The sequence below is a fragment of the Jatropha curcas genome, unplaced genomic scaffold, assembly GCF_041381405.1.
Source record: "Jatropha curcas cultivar XTBG-Jc1 unplaced genomic scaffold, XTBG_Jcur_1.0 HiC_scaffold_1030_pilon, whole genome shotgun sequence".
Lineage (NCBI taxonomy): Eukaryota > Viridiplantae > Streptophyta > Magnoliopsida > Malpighiales > Euphorbiaceae > Jatropha > Jatropha curcas.
Window position 1 is genome coordinate 25,373 of NW_028322584.1, and position 22,738 is coordinate 48,110.

Below are 22,738 nucleotides of genomic sequence, written 5' to 3' on the forward strand. Positions count from 1 at the left end.
GGCCCATGTTTTCCGGTTTGGAGCCATGATGGAGGAGATGTGTCCTCTTTTTGAAGAATTCTGTGCTATCATAGGATGTGACCCCAATGCCCCTTTGGTCAGACATGAAGTCAAGATCGGGTATGTTCGATCGTTTGAAAGTCTGTTTCAGTTCAGCCGATCTCAAGCTAGAGCTATGATCGTTGGTGATCAGAAAGCAGTTCTGCTGCCCCTGATTGATGAGTTCTCGGGGGTCTGTTCAGATGACCCAGACCGGATGAGACTAAGAATGCGGGCCTTGGTTTTTTGCTTATTGGCTGGGTTCTTGTTTAACAAGGATCCAGGCTTTGGGGATTTGCGACTTTGTCCCATTGTTCGGCAGATGGAGGATATGGGTTGCATAGGTGGGATTGTGCTGGTAGAAACTATCAGGAGCCTCGACAGAGCCGCTTTAGGCTTCGAGGATTGGACGGTTTCCCCTATTATTCTCCAGGTATTTCCCCTTTTCTTTCCTCCTGTCCTTATTTTTTCTTCTTTTGGTCTATCTCTTTGTAACAGAAAGGATCCATTACTCAGGTTTGGTTAAAGGATCACCTCCAAGTGATTGCTGTTCCTACTTTACTGCCTTATAACCCTGTCCAGTATCGCATGCGGAGGATCTTGATCACACATCCGTCCGCTGATGCATGGACCTCATGGCTAATTGAATTGGGTCCAAATGAAGTGCTGTTACCCGCTTTATCCAGGTTAGCTCTCGCCATACTCAGGTTTACCTTCTAGGCCTTACCCATTGTACTTGGTACTGTGCTTCGCGCGTTATGAGGCAGATGGGAATAGATCAGACTGTACCGATCGTGGATGACTCATTATCTGATTCAACCATTACTCCGGGAGTTACCCGTGCTGTCCTTAGAGCTTGGGTTAGAGACCATCAGATGGTTAGGCCTTTACCTAATCCTGCTAATGTTCAGACTTCTCCTGAGTATCGGGTCTGGTTCATGACCGTTGTCTGGCCAGTTGAAAAGCTAAGAAGGAACGCATTGCTGAGTGCACTCGAGGGTTGGACTCAGGCTGACGCTGGTGATGGGATTAGGACTGATGAGGAGATCATGTTGGCTCCTCGGACAGACGAGGCTGGAGGGAGTTCAGCAACTGGGGATGACTCGGAGGACGTTGCCCCACGGAGGCGACGGGGTACCTAGACTCTGATAGGCTTTTGGACTTTTGGTGTTTTGGCTTTGTTTTAACTTTTTTGACTTTTTGTTGGGGACTTTGGCTTTGGATTTTTGGATGTATGTCCTTTTGGACTTGGACTTCATTATTTATTTTTCTTGGTTTCTTTGGCTTTCTGCTTAACTTTGAATTGTTTGACTTTATTGCTTTTAATTGGGCATGCCATTTGTCTTTTAAGCTTTCCAAGCATTTTCCAACTTCATTTATTCAAGCTCTGATTTTTGCCTAAGCCGCCCTCTCGGGTTTTCAACTTAGCGAGCTACCCATTTTTGCCTAAGCCGCCCTTTTCGGGTTTTCAACTTAGCGGGCCCCGATTTTTGCCCAAGCCGCCCTTTTCGGGTTTTCGACTTAGCGGGTTTTTCTCTTCTCTTTTTTTTTTATTTTATTTTTATCCTTTTTTTTTTTTTGTTGGCAAGGAAGAAAGAATTATGGAATGATTTTCATTAATGTTTAGACCGTACCCAATGAGGGTTGCCTACATATCTTCGATACATAATTTCTTTTTTCCAAAGAGAATCAAGTCTAGTGTAGTTCATTTTACATTATGCCATGCTTATTACACAAAATATCTCTTTAACTGATCTAAATTACACGGATTCGTGAATTCCAAACCATCCAAATCAGTCAAGATGACGGCTCCGCCAGACAATATTTTCTTCAACACATAGGGTCCAGCCCAATGAGGACGAAACTTCCCACGTGGGTCTATGATTGGCTGTCTAATCTCCTTCAGGACCAAACAACCTTCTTCCAGTTTCCGGTCTTTGACCTTCTTATTAAAATGTCGTGCCATTCTTCTCTGGTAGACTTGAGTTTGGTGGATTGCTTGCAGTCGCCTTTCATCCATACCCAAGAGTTGCAAGTGATAATTCTTAGCCCAGTCTGCTTCACTGATCCGGCTTTCCTGGATAATTCTTGCCGATTGAACTTCCAGCTCAATAGGCAACACTGCTTCCATGCCATATATCAAAGAATACGGAGTTGCTCCGGTGGGCGTTCTAATTGAAGTCCTATATCCCCATAAGGCATTCGGTAACTGTTCGTGCCAAGCTTTGTGCTTTTTAACCGTCTTCTGCAAAATGACTTTTATAGCCTTATTTGCAGCTTCTACAGCCCCGTTTGTTTGTGGACGATAGGGTGAGGACTTATGATGTTGGATTCTTGTTTCTTTCAACAAATTAGAAAATTCACTCTGAAAGTGAGACCCATTATCCGTGATGATCTCGAATGGTGTTCCGTACCGACAAAGGATGTTAGTGCGGACAAACTGTGCTGCCTTCTTGGCATTTAAAATTGAATAAGAGGCTGCCTCGATCCACTTGGTGAAATAATCTACAGCAACCAGGATGAATTGATGGCCGTTAGAGGCCTTCGGGTGGATTTTTCCGATTACGTCTATGCCCCAAGTTGCGAAAGGCCATGGTGAAGCAATAGGGTTCAAATTGACCGAAGGCTGTCTTTGCAGCTTAGCAAAAATTTGACATTCGTGACACTTCTGCGCGTGCCTCACGCAATTTGCATTCATGGTTGACCAGTAATAACCCAGGTTCACGATTTTCCGAGCCAAGGCTATCCCGTGCATGTGTGGACCAGACTCCCCATTATGTAGGGAATCCATGATGGTTTGAGCTTCTTCCTCATCAACGCATCTTAGGTGCAGGCCGCTCCAACTTCTCTTGTACAGAACCCCCCCAGTAAGGAAATATCCGGATGCTAACTGTCTCAATGTCCGTTGATCAGTCTTGGTGGACCCCTCCGGGTAAGCTTCATTCTGAAGATAATTCTGTATATCCCAGTACCAGGGCTTGTCATCAACCAAATTCATGATATGTGCTGGCTGTTTCTGTAGCCGCACTGTCAAAGGTCGAATGACTCGGCCTCCTTCCACATTGACCATAGAGGCTAAAGTAGCTAGAGCATCTGCGAACTGATTTTTGGCTCGCGGCAAGTAGTGGAAGGATAAATCCTCAAATTGCTGAGCCAATTCGTCCAAGCGTTATAGGTAAGGAACCAAACGTTCTTCTTTAATTTTCCATTTCCTTAAAGCTTGGGAGACTATTAAGTTCGAATCTCCGAAAACCTTGAGGACTTTTATCTCTTTTTCTAGGCTGCTTCTAACCCCTTTATGCAAGCTTCATACTCGGCTTCATTGTTGGTGCAGTCGAAATCTAATTTGACAGCGATTGGAATGTATTCTCCACAAGGAGTTTTGAATACGACTCCAACCTCATTTCCATGGTAGTTCGAAGCTCCATCAAAGTACATTTCCCAGACTTCACTTTCCAAGTTCACCAAGTCTTCGTCAGGAAATTCTACCTCCGGCATTTGGTCTTCGACCGGTAATTCTGCTAGTTGATCAGCCAAGGCTCCGCCTTTCACCGCCTTTCGTTGTACAAATTTTAAATCATAGGCTACGAGCACTGACACCCACTTAGCCATTTTACTATCGAGAACCGGCCTCTCCATAAGGAATTTCAAGGGGTTCGATTCAGAAATAACAAAGGTGGTGTAGGACGAGAGATAGTGCTGCAGCTTTGTACACGCCCATACTAGAGCCAAACACAACTTCTCTATCTTGTTGTATTTTAGCTTGTAGTCTAGCATCCTCTTGCTAAGGTAATACACGGCATTTTCTACCCTTGTATCTTCTGCTTGTTGAGCTAGCATTGCACCCATCGCTTCTTCTGTCACTGATAGGTACAGTAGCAAAGGCTTTCCTAGTCTTGGTGGCTGTAACACTGGCGAGGATAACAGATATTGCTTGACTTGGTCAAAAGCTTTCTGACAATCCTCATTCCATTTGATGGCTACTCCTTTCCTGAGCAATTTGAAAATCGGACCACAAGTATCGGCCAATTGACTGATGAACCGGCTGATGTACTGTAGCCTTCCCAGGAAACCTCGAACTTCCTTTTCCGTTCTCGGTGCTGGCATTTCCAGAATGACTTTGGCTTTTGAAGGGTCAATTTCTATGCCCTTTCGGCTGACCATATGCCCCAGAAACACTCCGGATGTAGCTCCAAACAGACACTTTGCCGGGTTGAGCTTTAAATTATACTTTCGAAGTCTAAGGAAGAACTTCTCAAGTGCTATTGTATGCTCTTTAGCTGTTTTTGATTTAACAACCATATCGTCCATGTACACTTCTACTTCTTCATGAATCATGTCATGGAAGATGGCTGTCGCCATTCTTTGATAGGTTGCCCCGGCATTTTTGAGCCCAAAAGGCATAACTCTGTAGCAGTAGGTTCCCCATTCCGTGATGAATGCCGTTTTCTCTTTGTCTGGCACATGCATCATTATTTGATTGTATTCGACAGCAAGATTGGTCAAGGAGACCATCTCGTGTCCCGCCATTCGGTCCACTAACAAGTCAATATGCGGCAGGGGGAAGTCGTCCTTCGGACATGCCTTATTCAAATCCCGATAGTCCACACACATTCTGACTTTGCCATCTTTCTTCGGCACCGGCACAATATTTGCTAACCATGTTGGGTAAGCAATGGGTTCTATGAACTTATTCTCCAGTTGCTTGGCTACCTCCTCCTTGATTTTCAAGGACCATTCTGTTTTTAGCCTTCTTAGCTTCTGTTTCATTGGCTTAGCCTCAGGGTATACTGGAATCTTATGCACCACTATTGCTGGGTCAATTCCCGTGATGTCACTTGCCTTCCACATGAAGCAATCGGCAAACTTCTTTAAGCATTCACTGACTTGTTCCCTGTTCACACAGTCAGATGCAATGTATGTATGTTCGTTTTCTTTTTTGCCAATTATTATTTTTTCTTTATCATTTTTCATTTCATTTATTTCTTTTTCATTATTTTTGCTTGGAAATGCTTGGAAAGATAGACATGCGGGGTAGTCAATAATTTGCAAGCCTTTATTGATAATGACAGAATCGTCTTCAAAAATTACATCAAATTTGAAATCTGGATTTTCAAAATCCAACACAGACGACTCAAGACTAGAACTAGACTCTGACTCGGTTTCATACTCAGGGTCAGACTCGGACTCAATACAGGACTTGATCACATATTTTGATTCTAGGTTGGACTCGGGAGGGGGTGTATCAGCAGTGCGCTCCTCCTCGGCGTACCAATTGGTGAGAGGTCCTTCATTTGGCTTGATCAGGCTCAGTAAATCTTGGTTCCCATCATTTCCCGTAATGACTGCAATCTCATCAAAGAGACTAGGCTGCATGAAGTCTTCCACTTCCATTTCAGTCACTATTTCGGGCTCGTTACCCCAGACATCAGAGAATATTTCTAACCCAGGTAGCATCTTCTTAGCAGCCGGGCAGTAAAACGGTTCTTGGAAGCTACGATAAGGAATCGTCTCTCCCGATTTGCAGAAGTAACTGTTTAAAGTCAAAAAGTGTGATGGCATCTGGATGTTTTTCTTCTTTCCTCTTCTGGTCTTCTCAGCACGGTCTTCGTCAGTAGGTTGATAACCCAGCCCAAAAGTCCCTTCATTCACCGGACACTCCCATGCTTGTAGCGTAGGGTAGGTCTTCCCGGACCTTGCCATATTCATTCCCGGCAGGTAGGACATCTTTAGCATCAAAGGAACTATGCAGTTTATTTGCACCGTCCCGAAATCAAAGAGAATTCGGGAGTTCGCAGCCTTTCCTTCTATGAACTGCACAGTGTCATATTCAAATCCCGAGAGGGGAAAATTGGCATTTTCGGGGTTGACCTCAAAGAGAGGCTAGCCCTTGGGTTTCTTGAGTTGACTGTAATCATCTCCTTGAACCGTTATAATCTTACCCTCGTAGGGGAATTTGACCTTTTGGTGCAAAGAGGAAGGTAATGCTTTGGTGTGGTGTATCCATGGCCGCCCTAACAGCAGGTTGAAACTGGTGGGCACATCAATGACTTGGAACGGTACCTCCATTATGGCTGGCCCGATCACTAATTTTAGTGTAACAACCCCCAACACTTCTCTCCGGGTGCTGTCATATGCTTTCACTATCTGGTCAGATGGAATGAAATCTGTTTCTTCCAATCCCAGACAGCTGGCCACCTTTAGTGGGCAAACGTTTAGTGCTGACCCATTATCAATGAGAACCATGGGCACAGTTTTGTCTCTGGTCTGAACAGTGATGTAAAGGGCATCGTTGTGACTATCTCCCTCCTTAGGTAAGTCATTGTCGGAGAACCCGATGTTTTGCACCTTTGATGATTGGGTAAGGGTGGATACCAACACTTCAGGGCTGACTTCCACCGATGTTTGAAGTTGACTCTGTAACATCCCTTCCCGGTCCACCCGTTAACTCAAATGAACCGAGCTGAGACGCTACAATCTGGTTGAACCTATGTCCTTTTATGCTAATATCATGTTGTATGCTGATTATGATGTCAAGCTGTTGCTTTTTACATGAGGAAAATATAGATATGTACTTAATATTTTTACAAGACATGATACTAATTTTCAAAATGAAATGGGCCCAACTGTGTGCCCTGTACATGCCATGATAAGGATAGACAGAATCAAAATATCCAAATGAGTAGCTACCCTGAAGACTGAGTCTTCCACAGATGAACTGCAGCAGTTGTAAGCTGATTCTCTACGGTCCAGTCTCGAAACCTACGAGTTAAATAAATAACTCGCTGAGCAAATAATGCTCAGTGGATATCTCAATTTAATAAGAAATAAAACAATAAACATATAAGCACACATATCATTATACTTTCATGATTTTACCTGCTGTTCATGATGTTGTATAAATTTTGCAACTTTTATTAACCATCGTATACTTTATAAATAATAAATCACATAACTGCATGGCTCCATAAGGTTATAGTGAAACCAAAGTGATAAGAAAAACTGTATGAACTGTATGAAACTGGATGAATACTGTATGGCTGGGCTGTTATGGCCCGTATATAAATCATATCCACTCAACAGCCTGTAGCTGGAGTACCAAACTGTATGGGGCGCAGATCTGCTATCCTATGTCGCGACATAGTCTTATCTACGTGGTTTCTGCCTAACCTTAATGGAGCATATTATGTGTATTGTGATAATACAAGAATTATTTAGAAAATATCTAATGAGGAATAATGCATACCATTGATAATGTATAAAGTAACTTGCATGGAAATACTCTAGCTATTGCACCCGCGATGCAATTCTTACTAATATTTATGTAACTAAATTTTACCATTCAGATTAAGGAAATTCTTAGTTTGAATTAAGTTCACTTAGAAGGTAAAATGCAGTAATAATTTTCGGGTGAATGAATCTACATATGCATTCCAACATCATTTCTAATGTGTTCTTGAAATCTGCCAGACAGCCTGTACATGTTTCACAAATCCTATCATAACTCTTTCTGTATACGTCCAATTTAGGCTATTCTAAATTCTATGGTTAGCTAACATCTTAAGGTACAAAGTTTTCTTCTATCACATCTCTTAATTACGTTGGCAAGGTAGTCACATATTGAGCTCAAGTAGCAACTGCCAGTCTGTCCTGCTGTTGGTTTCCAGCCTGCCCAGTTTATACTATTTTGGTCATATCTCTCAATTTATAACTCCAATTTAGGTGATTCTACATTCTATGGTTATCTAACACATTAGGCTACAAATTTGTCTTCTACCACATCTCTTAATTACGTTGGTACGGTAGTCAAACATTGAGCTCAAGTAGCAACTGTCAGTCTGCCCTGCTGTTGGGTTCTAGCCTGCACAAGTTATACTATTTTGGTCACAGATCTCAATATATAACTCCAAGTTAGGTGATTCTGCCTTCTATGGTTAGCTAACACATTAGGCTACAAATTTGTCTTCTACCACATCTCTTAATTACGTTGGTAAGGTAGGCAAATATTTACCGAAATGAGCAACTTCCAGTCCATCCAGACTGTTGATTTCCAACCTGCACAGTCTGTACTATTTTGGTCATATCTCTCAATTTATAACTCCCAATTAGGTGATTCAAAAACTCATGGACAGATAAAACATAGAGGAACAAATAACTCTTCTATACCACTTCCTAATTCCATCGTTAAACAGAGTCAAAATCAGGGTGAAGTTACTGGTCAATGGTCCAACAAACTGGGTTCAGCATGAAATCAATATCTACTTCATTCATTCAATTCATCCCATGCTTTATCACCATTTACAGACCTCTAATTCAACATTCAGCAATATATGTTTTCATTATCAACACACTACACAAGTTTTCATGCAAGAAAATGTGAAAAACTAAAAGAGATATCAAACCTTCAACCAAAAGAGCTTTAAATCCTCTTCTTAGCTTCCTTTTCTTCCAACTTTGAGTTCCCCTCTCTTATACATAATAACTCTTAGAAATCATCTAAAATATCACAAAAGTATGAAAATCAAGAAGGGCTACTTACTTGGATAGAGTTCTAGGTTGAATGTAGTGTTTAAATCACATGAAAATGGATGGAGAAAGGAAGGAGATGAAGAGAAAGATGAAAGGAGATGAAGAGGAAGAGGAAGATGAAGAAGACGTTGAAGATGAAGATGAAGAAAATGAAGAAGGCAAACTGAAATGGAAGTCTCGTGTAGTCCAAATTTATCTTTGATTGTGTGTTAAAAATTACCAAATAGTACCTATATTTTCCATATGTTACATTTTAATACCTAAACTTTATATTTTAGTGCAAGTAAGTCCTACTCCTTATACTTTGATCTTTTTGTTTCATTCAAGTAAGTCCACTTCTTTTACTTATTTAAGTTACATCCCATTCTACCCCACTCTGGATTTAAATGGCTGGAACCGGGTTCTGATGATTTCCACTTTCTCTTCTGTTTCTCTAACCAAATCTGGACCCAAAATCTTCTTCTCACTAAGTTCTGTCCAACATACAGGTGTCCTGCATTTTCTACCATACAACGCTTCATATGGTGCCATCTTGATGCTCGATTGATAGCTGTTGTTGTAGGCAAATTCCATGAGATGTACATATCTGTCCCAACTGCCTTCAAATTCTATAACACATGATCTCATCATGTCTTCCAAGATTTGAATGACTCTCTCTGACTGGCCATCTGTCTGAGGATGAAAGGCAGTGCTGAAATGTAGTTTCGTTCCTAATGCGTCTTGCAGTTTACCCCAGAACTTCGATGTAAACCTTGGATCACGATCTGATATAATGGATGATGGAACTCCATGTAGTCGAACGATTTCTCTAACATAGATTTCTGCTAACTTGTCCAGAGAATAGTCCATCCTGACTGGTAGAAAGTGCGCAGACTTGGTTAATCTGTCAACAATTACCCATACTGCATCATGCTTCCGCTGCGTCTGAGGTAATCCGGTAACAAAATCCATCGTGATCTGATCCCATTTCCATGTTGGAACTGTTATTGGATGAAGCAACCCAGCTGGCAATTGATGTTCTGCTTTTACTTGTTGACATGTCAAACATCTTGTTACGAAGTTTCCAATGTCTTTCTTCATGCCTGGCCACCAATAGCCTTTCTTCAAATCTTGATACATCTTAGTACTGCCTGGATGCATTGTATATGGACTGTTATGAGCTTCATGCAGAATCTTCTGTCTGATTTCCCCTTGTGGTACAACAACTCTGTCTTCATAGAACAATACTCCACTGTTATCCACTTTGAATTTCCCACCATGGTCTTCCTGTACTTGTTTAACCCATAGTGCTATGTGCTCATCTTTCTTCTGTGCTTCTGCAACTTCCTGAACCCAAGATGGTTGTACTTGCATTTGTGCTAGAATAGCTCCCTACTGTTGCAACTCCATGTTGATTCTCATTGCTCTCAAAGCATACAATGGTTTTCGACTAAGGGCATCAGCTACCACATTAGCTTTACCCGGATGGTAATTAATGACATAATCATAATTAGCCAGAATCTGCATCCACTTCCGTTGTCTTGAATTCAGGTCTTTCTGTGTCGGTAAATACTTTAAACTCTGATGATCAGTGTAAATGTAACACTTTTCACCGTATAGATAATGCCTCCATACTTTGAACGCTAGAATAATGGCTGCCAGTTCTAAATCATGGGTTGGATAATTCAATTCATGTGGCTTCAATTGTCTGGAGACATAAGCTACCACTTTACTGTCTTGCATGAGTACACATCCTAACCCAGTATGAGAGGCATCACTGTAAATCTCAAATTCTTTACATGACACTGGTTGGGTCAACACTGGTGCTTCAGTCAACTTTTTCTTCAAAGTTTCAAAACTCTGCTGACACCTATCATCCCATTGGAATACAACCTCTTTCTTCAATAATCTTGTTAAAGGTGATGCAATGATGGAGAATCCCTTTACGAACTTTCTGTAATAGCCGGCTAAACCCAGAAAACTTCAAACTTCTGTAACATTCCTGGGTGGTCTCCAATCAATAATAGCTTCAATCTTCTTAGGATCCACTCTGATACCCTCTGATGACACCACATGTCCTAAGAAAGAAACTTCTTCCAGCCAAAACTCACACTTACTGAGCTTGGCATACAGCTGTTTATCCCTCAGTGTCTGAAGTACAATCCGCAAATGTTTATCATGTTCAACCCTGTCTCTGGAGTAGACCAAAATGTCATCTATAAACACCACCACGAACTGATCTAGATATGAATGAAACACGCGGTTCATAAGATCCATGAAAACCGCCGGTGCATTAGTGAGACCGAATGGCATTACTAAAAATTCATAGTGACCATATCGGGTCCTGAATGCCGTCTTGGAGATATCTTCTTCCTTTATCCGCAACTGATGGTATCCCGACCTGAGATCGATCTTAGAAAACATGCCTGCACCCTTTAGCTAATCAAACAAATCGTCGATTCGAGGCAATGGATACTTATTCTTGATTGTCAGCTTGTTCAGCTGTCTATAATCAATACACAGTCTGAGTGATCCATCTTTCTTCTTTACGAATAACACTGGTGCTCCCCAAGGTGATACACTGGGGCGAATAAAGCCTTTGTCTAATAACTCCTGTAGCTGAAGCTTTAACTCTTTTAGCTCTACTGGTGCCATTCTGTAAGGTGCAATTGATACTGGTGCTGCTCCAGGATAGACATCTATGGTAAACTCCACTTCCCTCCTTGGTGGTAACCCTGGTAACTCTTCTGGAAATACGTCTGGATAATCACATACTGTTGGTATGTCTTGCACTTTTAACTTTTCTTTCTCTGCTTTCAATGCACAAACTAAGTATGCTTCACAACCCTTCTGAATTAATCTCTTTGCTGCCATGGCTGATATCACATTACCCAGAAAATCTCGTCGCTTCCCGACGACTGTAATCTCTTCCCCTGCTGCTGTATATAATGTCACCCTTTTCTTTGCACAATCAACTATAGCCTGATGTCTAGATAGCCAATCCATACCCAGAATAACATCAAATTCTCTGAATGGTAACTCCATAAGATCTCCTGGAAACTCCTTTCCATGAATAACAATTGGACACCCTTTGACTACTATATGAGTTTTTACTGTATCTCCTAATGGATTAGTAACCAAAATACCCTGACTCACATGCTCAATTGCTAACCCTTTAACCCAGTGTTTAGGTACGCTAATGTATGAATGTGATGATCCAGGATCAATTAAAGCATAAACTGTATGATCAAATAAAGAAAACGCACCAACTATGACATCTGGAGCTTCCTCATCTTCCTTGGCTCGCATAGCATAGACCCTGGCTGGAACTCTGGTATCAGGTCTGTCCACAGTCTCTGACTGCTGTCTCTGCCCTCCGGAGCTCTCACCTCTACTCCGACCTCTACCTCTGCCTGCTATGAACTGTGTAGAAACTTCTGCCCTCTTAGGACAGTCCCTCCTCTGATGGTCTGATGCTCCACATATCATGCATCTACCTGTCACCATCCAACAATCTCCACCATGCCGTCTGCCACAATGCTCACAAGGTGGAAAAGTATAACCATCGGACCCTGTGCCTCTACTGGTGCCTCTACTAGCTCCTCTGCCTGAACCTCGACCACCACCGGCAGAACTAGCCACAACTGATGCCGCTGGCGCATGAGCACCCCTAGCTGTGCCGTGGCTAAAAGGATGCCTAGGACCAGCTGAAGTACTACCACCTCTGAATCTCTTGCTCTCCGACTGATATGTACTGGGTGCACTCTGAGTCTGATCTCTCTTCTGCTGAGACCGCTGGCGTCTGGTACGCTGACTGGCCTGAATTCGCTCTATCTCCTGAGCTGCCTCTACCAAAGCTGAGAACTCTCTGAATCTGGAAGCTACCACTCCCATCTGAATCTCATCGTTCAGGCCCTCCTGAAACTTTTTACACCTCTCTGCCTCTGTAGCCACTATCCGGTCACCATACCTGCTGAGTCTGGTGAATTCTCTTTCGTATTCTGCAACTGACATTCTGTTCTGTCTCAGGTATAAGAATTCCTTCCTTCTAGCATCAAGATAAGCCTCTGTGATGAACTTTTTCTTGAATTCATCCAAAAAGAATTGCCAGGTACGCTGCTCTGCTGGTACTCTCTGTTGAACAGTAGTCCACCATGTGTATGCCTCCTCTATCAGTAATGACATGGCACAAATCAACTTGTCCTCTAGTGTACACTGTAATTGCTCCAGGACTCTTAAAGTACCATCTAACCAATACTCAGCTGTTTCGGGATTGTCGTCCTTGCTAGCTCTGAATTCTTTTGCACCATATTTTCTAAGCTTTTCTAGTGGGGACTTTCTTTCTCTGTCTACTACTACTGATGCCTGAGGTACCACCCCTGCAATCTGTCTAAACGTATCTGCAAGTTGCTTTAACAGCACCTCTTGACCTGGTGCTACTGGAGCCTCACCCTCCACAGCTCTGGAGGCGTGTGACTCGCTTTCACCTTCCTGTGACATCCTCCTATAAAAATAACAACTGCTTAGTTCATCAGGGTAGTCATGGCATGTACACTATAATGACATATGCATTTAAGCCCGAGGAACTAAACTAGTGCTCTGATACCAAAATTTGTAACATCCCTTCCCGGTCCACCCGTTAACTCAAATGAACCGAGCTGAGACGCTACAATCTGGTTGAACCTATGTCCTTTTATGCTAATATCATGTTGTATGCTGATTATGATGTCAAGCTGTTGCTTTTTACATGAGGAAAATATAGATATGTACTTAATATTTTTACAAGACATGATACTAATTTTCAAAATGAAATGGGCCCAACTGTGTGCCCTGTACATGCCATGATAAGGATAGACAGAATCAAAATATCCAAATGAGTAGCTACCCTGAAGACTGAGTCTTCCACAGATGAACTGCAGCAGTTGTAAGCTGATTCTCTACGGTCCAGTCTCGAAACCTACGAGTTAAATAAATAACTCGCTGAGCAAATAATGCTCAGTGGATATCTCAATTTAATAAGAAATAAAACAATAAACATATAAGCACACATATCATTATACTTTCATGATTTTACCTGCTGTTCATGATGTTGTATAAATTTTGCAACTTTTATTAACCATCGTATACTTTATAAATAATAAATCACATAACTGCATGGCTCCATAAGGTTATAGTGAAACCAAAGTGATAAGAAAAACTGTATGAACTGTATGAAACTGGATGAATACTGTATGGCTGGGCTGTTATGGCCCGTATATAAATCATATCCACTCAACAGCCTGTAGCTGGAGTACCAAACTGTATGGGGCGCAGATCTGCTATCCTATGTCGCGACATAGTCTTATCTACGTGGTTTCTGCCTAACCTTAATGGAGCATATTATGTGTATTGTGATAATACAAGAATTATTTAGAAAATATCTAATGAGGAATAATGCATACCATTGATAATGTATAAAGTAACTTGCATGGAAATACTCTAGCTATTGCACCCGCGATGCAATTCTTACTAATATTTATGTAACTAAATTTTACCATTCAGATTAAGGAAATTCTTAGTTTGAATTAAGTTCACTTAGAAGGTAAAATGCAGTAATAATTTTCGGGTGAATGAATCTACATATGCATTCCAACATCATTTCTAATGTGTTCTTGAAATCTACCAGACAGCCTGTACATGTTTCACAAATCCTATCATAACTCTTTCTGTATACGTCCAATTTAGGCTATTCTAAATTCTATGGTTAGCTAACATCTTAAGGTACAAAGTTTTCTTCTATCACATCTCTTAATTACGTTGGCAAGGTAGTCACATATTGAGCTCAAGTAGCAACTGCCAGTCTGCCCTGCTGTTGGTTTCCAGCCTGCCCAGTTTATACTATTTTGGTCATATCTCTCAATTTATAACTCCAATTTAGGTGATTCTACATTCTATGGTTAGCTAACACATTAGGCTACAAATTTGTCTTCTACCACATCTCTTAATTACGTTGGTACGGTAGTCAAACATTGAGCTCAAGTAGCAACTCTCAGTCTGCCCTGCTGTTGGGTTCTAGCCTGCACAAGTTATACTATTTTGGTCACAGATCTCAATATATAACTCCAATTTAGGTGATTCTGCCTTATATGGTTAGCTAACACATTAGGCTACAAATTTGTCTTCTACCACATCTCTTAATTACGTTGGTAAGGTAGGCAAATATTTACCGAAATGAGCAACTTCCAGTCAGTCCAGACTGTTGATTTCCAACCTGCACAGTCTGTACTATTTTGGTCATATCTCTCAATTTATAACTCCAAATTAGGTGATTCAAAAACTCATGGACAGATAAAACATAGAGGAACAAATAAATCTTCTATACCACTTCCTAATTCCATCGTTAAATAGAGTCAAAATCAGGGTGAAGTTACTGGTCAATGGTCCAACAAACTGGGTTCAGCATGAAATCAATATCTACTTCATTCATTCAATTCATCCCATGCTTTATCACCATTTACAGACCTCTAATTCAACATTCAGCAATATATGTTTTCATTATCAACACACTACACAAGTTTTCATGCAAGAAAATGTGAAAAACTAAAAGAGATATCAAACCTTCACCCAAAGAGCTTTAAATCCTCTTCTTAGCTTCCTTTTCTTCCAACTTTGAGTTCCCCTCTCTTATACATAATAACTCTTAGAAATCATCTAAAATATCACAAAAGTATGAAAATCAAGAAGGGCTACTTACTTGGATAGAGTTCTAGGTTGAATGTAGTGTTTAAATCACATGAAAATGGATGGAGAAAGGAAGGAGATGAAGAGAAAGATGAAAGGAGATGAAGAGGAAGAGGAAGATGAAGAAGACGTTGAAGATGAAGATGAAGAAAATGAAGAAGGCAAACTGAAATGGAAGTCTCGTGTAGTCCAAATTTATCTTTGATTGTGTGTTAAAAATTACCAAATAGTACCTATATTTTCCATATGTTACATTTTAATACCTAAACTTTATATTTTAGTGCAAGTAAGTCCTACTCCTTATACTTTGATCTTTTTGTTTCATTCAAGTAAGTCCACTTCTTTTACTTATTTAAGTTACATCCCATTCTACCCCACTCTGGATTTAAATGGCTTGAACCGGGTTCTTGTTCGGCTCAACTCGACTCGACTCTATGCAACGATTCGATTCAGTAGGATGTTACACAAAGTCTTTACCTGACACTGGTTGAGTCAACACTGGTGCTTCAGTCAACTTTTTCTTCAAAGTGTCAAAACTTTGCTGACACCTATCATCCCATTGGAATACTACCTCTTTCTTCAACAATCTTGTTAAAGGTGATGCAATGATGGAGAATCCCTTTACGAACCTTCTGTAATAACCGGCTAAACCCAGAAAACTTCGAACTTCTGTGACGTTTCTGGGTGGTCTCCAATCAACAATAGCTTCAATCTTCTTAGGGTCCACTCTAATAGCCTCCGATGACACCACATGTCCTAAGAAAGAAACTTCTTCCAGCCAAAACTCACACTTACTGAGCTTGGCATAAAGTTGTTTACCCCTCAGTGTCTGAAGTACAATCCGCAAATGTTTATCATGTTCAACCCTGTCGCTGGAGTAGACCAGAATATCATCTATAAACACCACCACAAACTGATCCAGATATGAATGAAACACGCGGTTCATGAGATCCATGAAAACCGCTGGTGCATTTGTGAGACCGAATGGCATGACTAAAAATTCATAGTGACCATATCGGGTCCTGAATGCAGTCTTAACGATATCTTCTTCCTTTATCCGCAACTGATGGTATCCCGACCTAAGGTCGATCTTAGAAAACATACCTGCACCTTTTAACTGATCAAACAAATCATCGATTTGAGGCAATGGATACTTATTCTTGATTGTTAGTTTGTTCAACTGTCTGTAGTCAATGCAAAGTCTGAATGATCCATCTTTCTTCTTTACAAATAATACCGGTGCTCCCCAAGGTGATACACTAGGTCTGATAAAGCCTTTATCCAATAACTCCTGTAGCTGAATCTTTAACTCTTTTAGCTCGGCTGGTGCCATTCTGTAAGGTGCAATTGATACTGGTGCTGCTCCAGGATAGACATCGATGGTAAACTCCACTTCCCTCCTTGGTGGTAACCCTGGTAACTGTTCTGGAAATACATCTGGATAATCACACACTGTTGGTATATCTTGCACTTTTGACTGTTCTTTCTCTGCTTGTAATGCACATACCAAGTATGCTTCACAACCCTTCTGAATTAATCTCTTTGCTGCCATGGCTGATATCACATTACCCAGAAAATCTCGCCGCTTCCCAACTACTGTAATCTCTTCCCCTGCTGTTGTATATAATGTCACCCTTTTCTTTGCACAATCAACTATAGCCTGATGTCTGGATAGCCAATCCATACCCAGAATAACATCAACTTCTCTAAATGGCAACTCCATAAGATCTCCTGGAAACTCTTTTCCATGAATAACAATTGGACATCCTTCAACCACTGTATGAGTTTGTACTACATCTCCTAATGGATTTGTAACTACCATACCCTGACTCACATATGCAACTTCTAACCCTTTAACCCAAGGTTTAGGTACACTAATGTATGAATGAGATGAGACAGGATCAATTAAAGCATAAACTGTATGATCACATAAGGAAAACTCACCAACTATTACATCTGGAGCTTCCTCATCTTCTCTGGCTCGCATAGCATAGACCCTAGCTGGACCTCTAGTATCAGGTCTGTCCACAGTCTCTGACTGCTGTCTCTGCCCTCCGGAGCTCTCACCTCTACCTCTGCCTGTTATGAACTGTGTAGGAACTTTTGCCCTCTTCGGACAATCCTTCTTCTGATGGTCTGATGCTCCGCATATCCAACATTTACCAGTCACCAACCAACAATCTCCACCATGCCGTCTGCCACAATGCTCATAAGGTGGAAAAGGATAACCGGCTGACTCTGCACCTCTACCGGTGCCTCTACCAGTTCCTTTGCCTGAACCTCGACTACCTCCGGCAGAACTAGCCACAACTGATACCGCTGGCATGTTAGCACCCCTAGCTGTGCCTTGGCTAAAGGGAGGTCTAGAACTAGCTGAACTACTAGCACCTCTGAATCTCTTGCTTTCTGACTGATATGCACTGGGTGCACTCTGAGTCTGGTCTCTCCTCTGCTGAGACCCGCTGCTGAACAGTAGTCCACCATGTATATGCCTCATCTATGAGCAATGATGTGGCACAAACCAACTTGTCCTCTGGTGTACATTGTAATTGTTCCAGGACTCTCGATGTCCCATCTAACCAATACTCAGCTCTTTCTGGACCATCATCCTTGTTAGCACTGAATTCTTTCGCCCCATATTTCCGAAGCTTTTCTAGTGGGGGCTTTCTTTCTCTTTCTACTACTATTGGTGCTTGAGGCATCACCCCTGCAATCTGTCGAAAAGTATCTGCAAGTTGCTTTAACAACACCTCTTGACCTGGTGCTACTGGAGCCTCACCCTCCACTGGCCTGGAGACGTGTGACTCGCTCTCACCTTCCTGTGACATCCTCCTAAAAGAATAACAACTGCTTAGTTCATCAGGGTAGACATGGCATGTACACTATACTGACTTATGCATGCAAGCCCGAGGAAACTAAACCTAGGGCTCTGATACCAAAATTTGTAACACCCCTTCCCGGTCCACCCGTAAACCCGAATGAACCGGACCGAGGCGCTACAAACTGGTTGACTGTATGGTCTGATATGCTGAAATCATAATGTATATTGAATATAATAGCATGCTGATACTGTATACAAAAATAATGTACTTTATATTTACAAAACATGATACTAGTTTACAAAATGAAATGGGCCCAACTGTGTGCCCTGTACATGCCATAAAAAGGATAAACAAAAATACACATCCGTATGAGTAGCTACCTTGAAGACTGAGTCTTCTACAGATGAACTGCAGCAGTTGTAAGCTGACTCTCTACTGTCCAATCTCAAAACCTGCGACTTAAACAGGTAACTCGCTGAGCAAATAAAGCTCAGTGGATATCTCAACAGATAAAGAAACAAAGAAATACATACATGTGTAGAAAGAACCATGTAAACACATATGGCACATATAAGCACACACATCATGATACTTTCATGATACCTTGATTATCCTTTGTACTGTTTATAATACTGTATAATTCATGAAATGTTATATCAAGATATCTGTATGGCTCCATAAGGTTATAGTGAAACCGAAGTGATAAGAAAAACTGTATGAAACTGGATGAATACTATATGCTTGGCTGCTATGGCCCATATAATCATATCCACTCAACGGCCTGTAGCCGGAGTATCCAACTGTATGAGGTGCAGATCTGCTATCCTATGTCGCGACATAGCCTTATCTACATGGTTTCTACCTAACCTCAATGGAGCATAATGTTGGTATGTCAATAATATAACACAACATCACATGAATAATTCATAACTTCATAATTCATAATGTATATTTGATTTCACATCATTTGCATGCTTGCATGTTGTTTTGATACATGTTCTAATGTTGTATTTGATGTTAAAATGATTAGAGGCATATAAGTGAAGCAAAGGAATACAATTGCATTGAAAAAGAAGTCCAAAAATGCATGAAAACACAAGTCGCGAGCGCGCCTTGCAAGGTCGCGAGCGCGTAATGCACTAGATGAGAGACAGTGAGTTATCGGGCACAAGTCGCGATCGCGTACTTGAAAGTCGCGAGCGTGAGAAGTGCCAAATGAGAGACAGTGAGTTCCCAGGCCAAACTCGCGAGCGCGCGATGAAGGTCGCGAGCGCTTGCAGGCCATGGGCTAAGTACGCGAGCGCGCACTTACATGTCGCGAGCGCGAGATGTGCCACATGAGAGTCAGAGAGTTTGCGAGCACAAGTCGCGAGCGCGTACTTGAAAGTCGCGAGCGCGAGATGTGCCAAATGAGAGTCAGAGAGTTTCAGGTGAAAGTCGCGAGCGCGTAGTTCAAATTCGCGAGCGCGAGAAGGCAACGCGAACTCATCATGCAATTCGCGCGCGCGCTTCCAGCCTGCACTGTCTGTACTCTTTTGGTCATATCTCTCAATATACAACTCCAATTTGGATGATTCAAAAACCCATGTAAAGCTAACACATAGAGGAACAAATAACGCTTCTATGAAACTTCCTAATTCCATCAATAAATGGGGTCAAAATCAAGATGAAGTTACTGGTAAAATTCCAGCAAGCCCTGTTTCAACATAAACTCAATATTCACTTCATTTATTCAATACCTCCCCTGTTCTCCCCTGTTTCTCACCATTACCAGTCCTCCCACTCAACAATAAGCAATATATCTCACTAACAACACACCACACAATTCTCATGCAAAGAAAATGAAAAATAACAAGAGATATCAAACCTTTACTCCAAAAAGCTTGAGTTCTTCTTTAGCTTCTTTTTACACTCTTAGAACTCCCTTCACCTATCAATAAGAATTCTTATGAATTCTAAAATAATAGCACCAAATGATTCAATTATGAACTTCAAAAAGGTTTACTTACTTAGATAGAAGAAAAATTGAAGTTAAGGCTTAACTACCATGAAAATTGAAAAGAAGGTGGAAGAGGAAAGGAAGAAGATGAAGATAAACATGAAAATGGGAAAGTGAAAATGTGTATTATGGGTAGGCCATCAAAAATCAAAGGATTTTATGGAAAACTTCCTAAATGGTACCTCAATTGTTAACAGGTTACTACTAAAGACCCAAGCTCAATCTTTTAATACAAATCAATCCTCACCCACATGCTTTATCTTTTTCTCTCACTCAAATAAGTCCACTTATAATCTCATTCTACCCCAACCGGGTTTGGTTCAACTCGACTCAACTCGACTACTCAACTCTATGCTAAGACTCGACTCGGTAGGATGTCACACTTTTTTCATGTATAGACTCCAGTAGTGGAAATAAAATTCGATAATATAAGTTTTATATTTCAAACTCAATACTTCTTAATTAGCAAAAACATGATATAATAAACAGAAGCAATTAAATAATTTTTGATAGTCTAAAGCCATTAAAACTATATATATATAATAGTATGATAGGAAAAAAATTTTCTATGATAGGATTCTAATTCCTCACTAAAACTTGTAGAAAACTTTAAATTTCTAACTAGAATAGGACAAAACTTCCTAATAAATTATATTATTATAAATTTGTAATGTTAAAATAATATCATTAAATTTTCTTATATATATAATTCTGAAGAAAAAAAACTCTACAAAGCTGATTTGGCATTCTATAGCTTTCCTTATTATCTTTTTCTATAAATTTTCTATTTTTTTAATAACTTTTGAATGTTATATTTTTTCTTTTATAAATTTATTCTAATCTAATATTTAGCGAGCAAATAAAATCTAAGTTAACTCAATTTTGAAATTTAAGTCAAATTCAATTTCGAAATCTAATCTTATCCTTATTATCAATCAACTATTCTCCTTTTCATTTTTGTTTCTCCTATAGGAGAGTGGCATTTTATTGGAAATTTATACACATATATGTTTAATTATCTATATTCAGATGCTCTGTTCTTTTACTTCATTCTTGCTTCTTTCAGATGTTCTTTTACTTCATTCTTGCTTCTTTTTTTATTTTTATTGAGGATTCAATTTATCTTGTTATTATAATAGAAGCCATCGATGAATCAACTAAATTTGCAAAGAGTTTTAAGAGAAAATTTCAACTTTTGAGTGAATGTTTAATTCAACTTGCGTTTCGAAAATCATTGTACCAAGAAGGAACTCCATATTGACCAACAACAATAAGATTTTTATTTTTTCATCTCTTATAATATTTAATTCCACAATTGGTAGAATTATTGTTGCATTGTATATTTTATTTTTTAGACACTATTCTCAAATTTTTTATTTTTTTCTCTCATGATATTTATTTCTACAATTGGTAGAATTATTATTGAATTGTATATCTTATTTTTTAGACACGATTTTCTTTTAGTATAGAATAAAATTTAAAATTTTTCCGTTATATGATTTTTTATCCATATCAATGCCTAATAGGGTAGTTAAATCCTAATATAAATTCTCGCGAGAACAATAATATAAAACTGACCAATAAAATACGACATTTGTACATTTAATTCTTAGAATTATCATTGAAATTAAAATAACTACTTTAATTTATTGATATTTAAAGTTAATAAACTTTTTAAATGTGGAATCAAATTGAAATTTTTGTAATTCAAAATATTAATTCTTAAAAGTTATGTAGATTATGAAATAATATAAATGCATTAAAAATAATTTATAAATTACAAAATATGATGTATAGTAACAAAACAATCCAAGTAATGTTCAGCCCTTCGCCTAGTTAGGATGAAAATACAGAATCTTTTAGTTAATATAAGATAATATTTTAGTAAATAATCTTGAAATTGTAATTTAAAACTTTGTAAAATAAGTTCCTAAATTTTAACTAAAAATTTTTATATTAATTAAAATTTCAAATTGAAATAAAATTAATGATTTCAGTCAATATAATAATATTTGATATTCAAAATTTGTAATTGGCCAACTTTCATACAATTTTTTTTGAAGGAAAAAATTTTCATAGAACATCAAATTAGCTATAAAATATACACTATACCATATATTATTATAGATACATATTATAATGTAAATATAATTATGAATTATTTTCTATAAAATTCTCAAGTTAAACTTAACTTTACGTAAATTTAAACTTTTCTTTATGTAACTTCAACTGTATTAAACTCTAATAGTCCTAAGCCATTGATTGCTACATCTCCTTGCAAAATTTTCTTGTATAAATAGAGTTGTTAACTCCACCTTCTCATTCAAAACTTGAGCAAATATCTTTTCTATCGATTTGGGTTGCTAAAGAAAAATGGACTTCTCAAAAGCTTTTCTTCTTCTTAAATAAAAGTAATTAAACAATTTTTGATAGCTTAAACCATTAAAGCTATATATATATAATAGGACAAAAAATTTTTATAATAGGATTCTAACTCCTAATTAAAATTTGTAGAAAACATTAAATATCTAACTAGAATAGGACAAAACTTCCTAGTAAATTTATATTATTATAAATTTGTAATGTTAAAATAATATAAGTTATAGTTATAAAATCGTTAATGAATTAAAAATTAATAATATTTCAGTCA

The 22,738-nt window shown here is 39.3% G+C and overlaps 1 protein-coding gene across 1 annotated transcript; it reads right to left on the bottom strand.

Moving 5' to 3' along the window:
• Positions 1–6,566: 6,566 nt before the first annotated feature.
• Positions 6,567–12,732, bottom strand: LOC149491632 (uncharacterized). Its single transcript, XM_089717158.1, has 2 exons — positions 11,814–12,732; positions 6,567–6,801 (listed from the first exon to the last, which is right to left on the bottom strand). Exons 1-2 carry the CDS (start codon positions 12,730–12,732, stop codon positions 6,782–6,784), a joined length of 939 nt encoding a protein of 312 aa, XP_089573284.1. The 3' UTR covers positions 6,567–6,781.
• Between the last annotated feature and the right edge of the window lie 10,006 nt (positions 12,733–22,738).

Excerpts from the sequence above, each read along its gene's own strand:
- LOC149491632 (XM_089717158.1), bottom strand. The coding sequence starts at position 12,732 with ATGTCATTACTGATAGAGGAGGCATACACATGGTGGACTACTGTTCAA. Across the intron at positions 6,802-11,813 it reads AGCTCCAGATGTCATAGTTG|GTTTCGAGACTGGACCGTAG; the intron begins GTGCGTTTTCTT and ends TTTAACTCGTAG.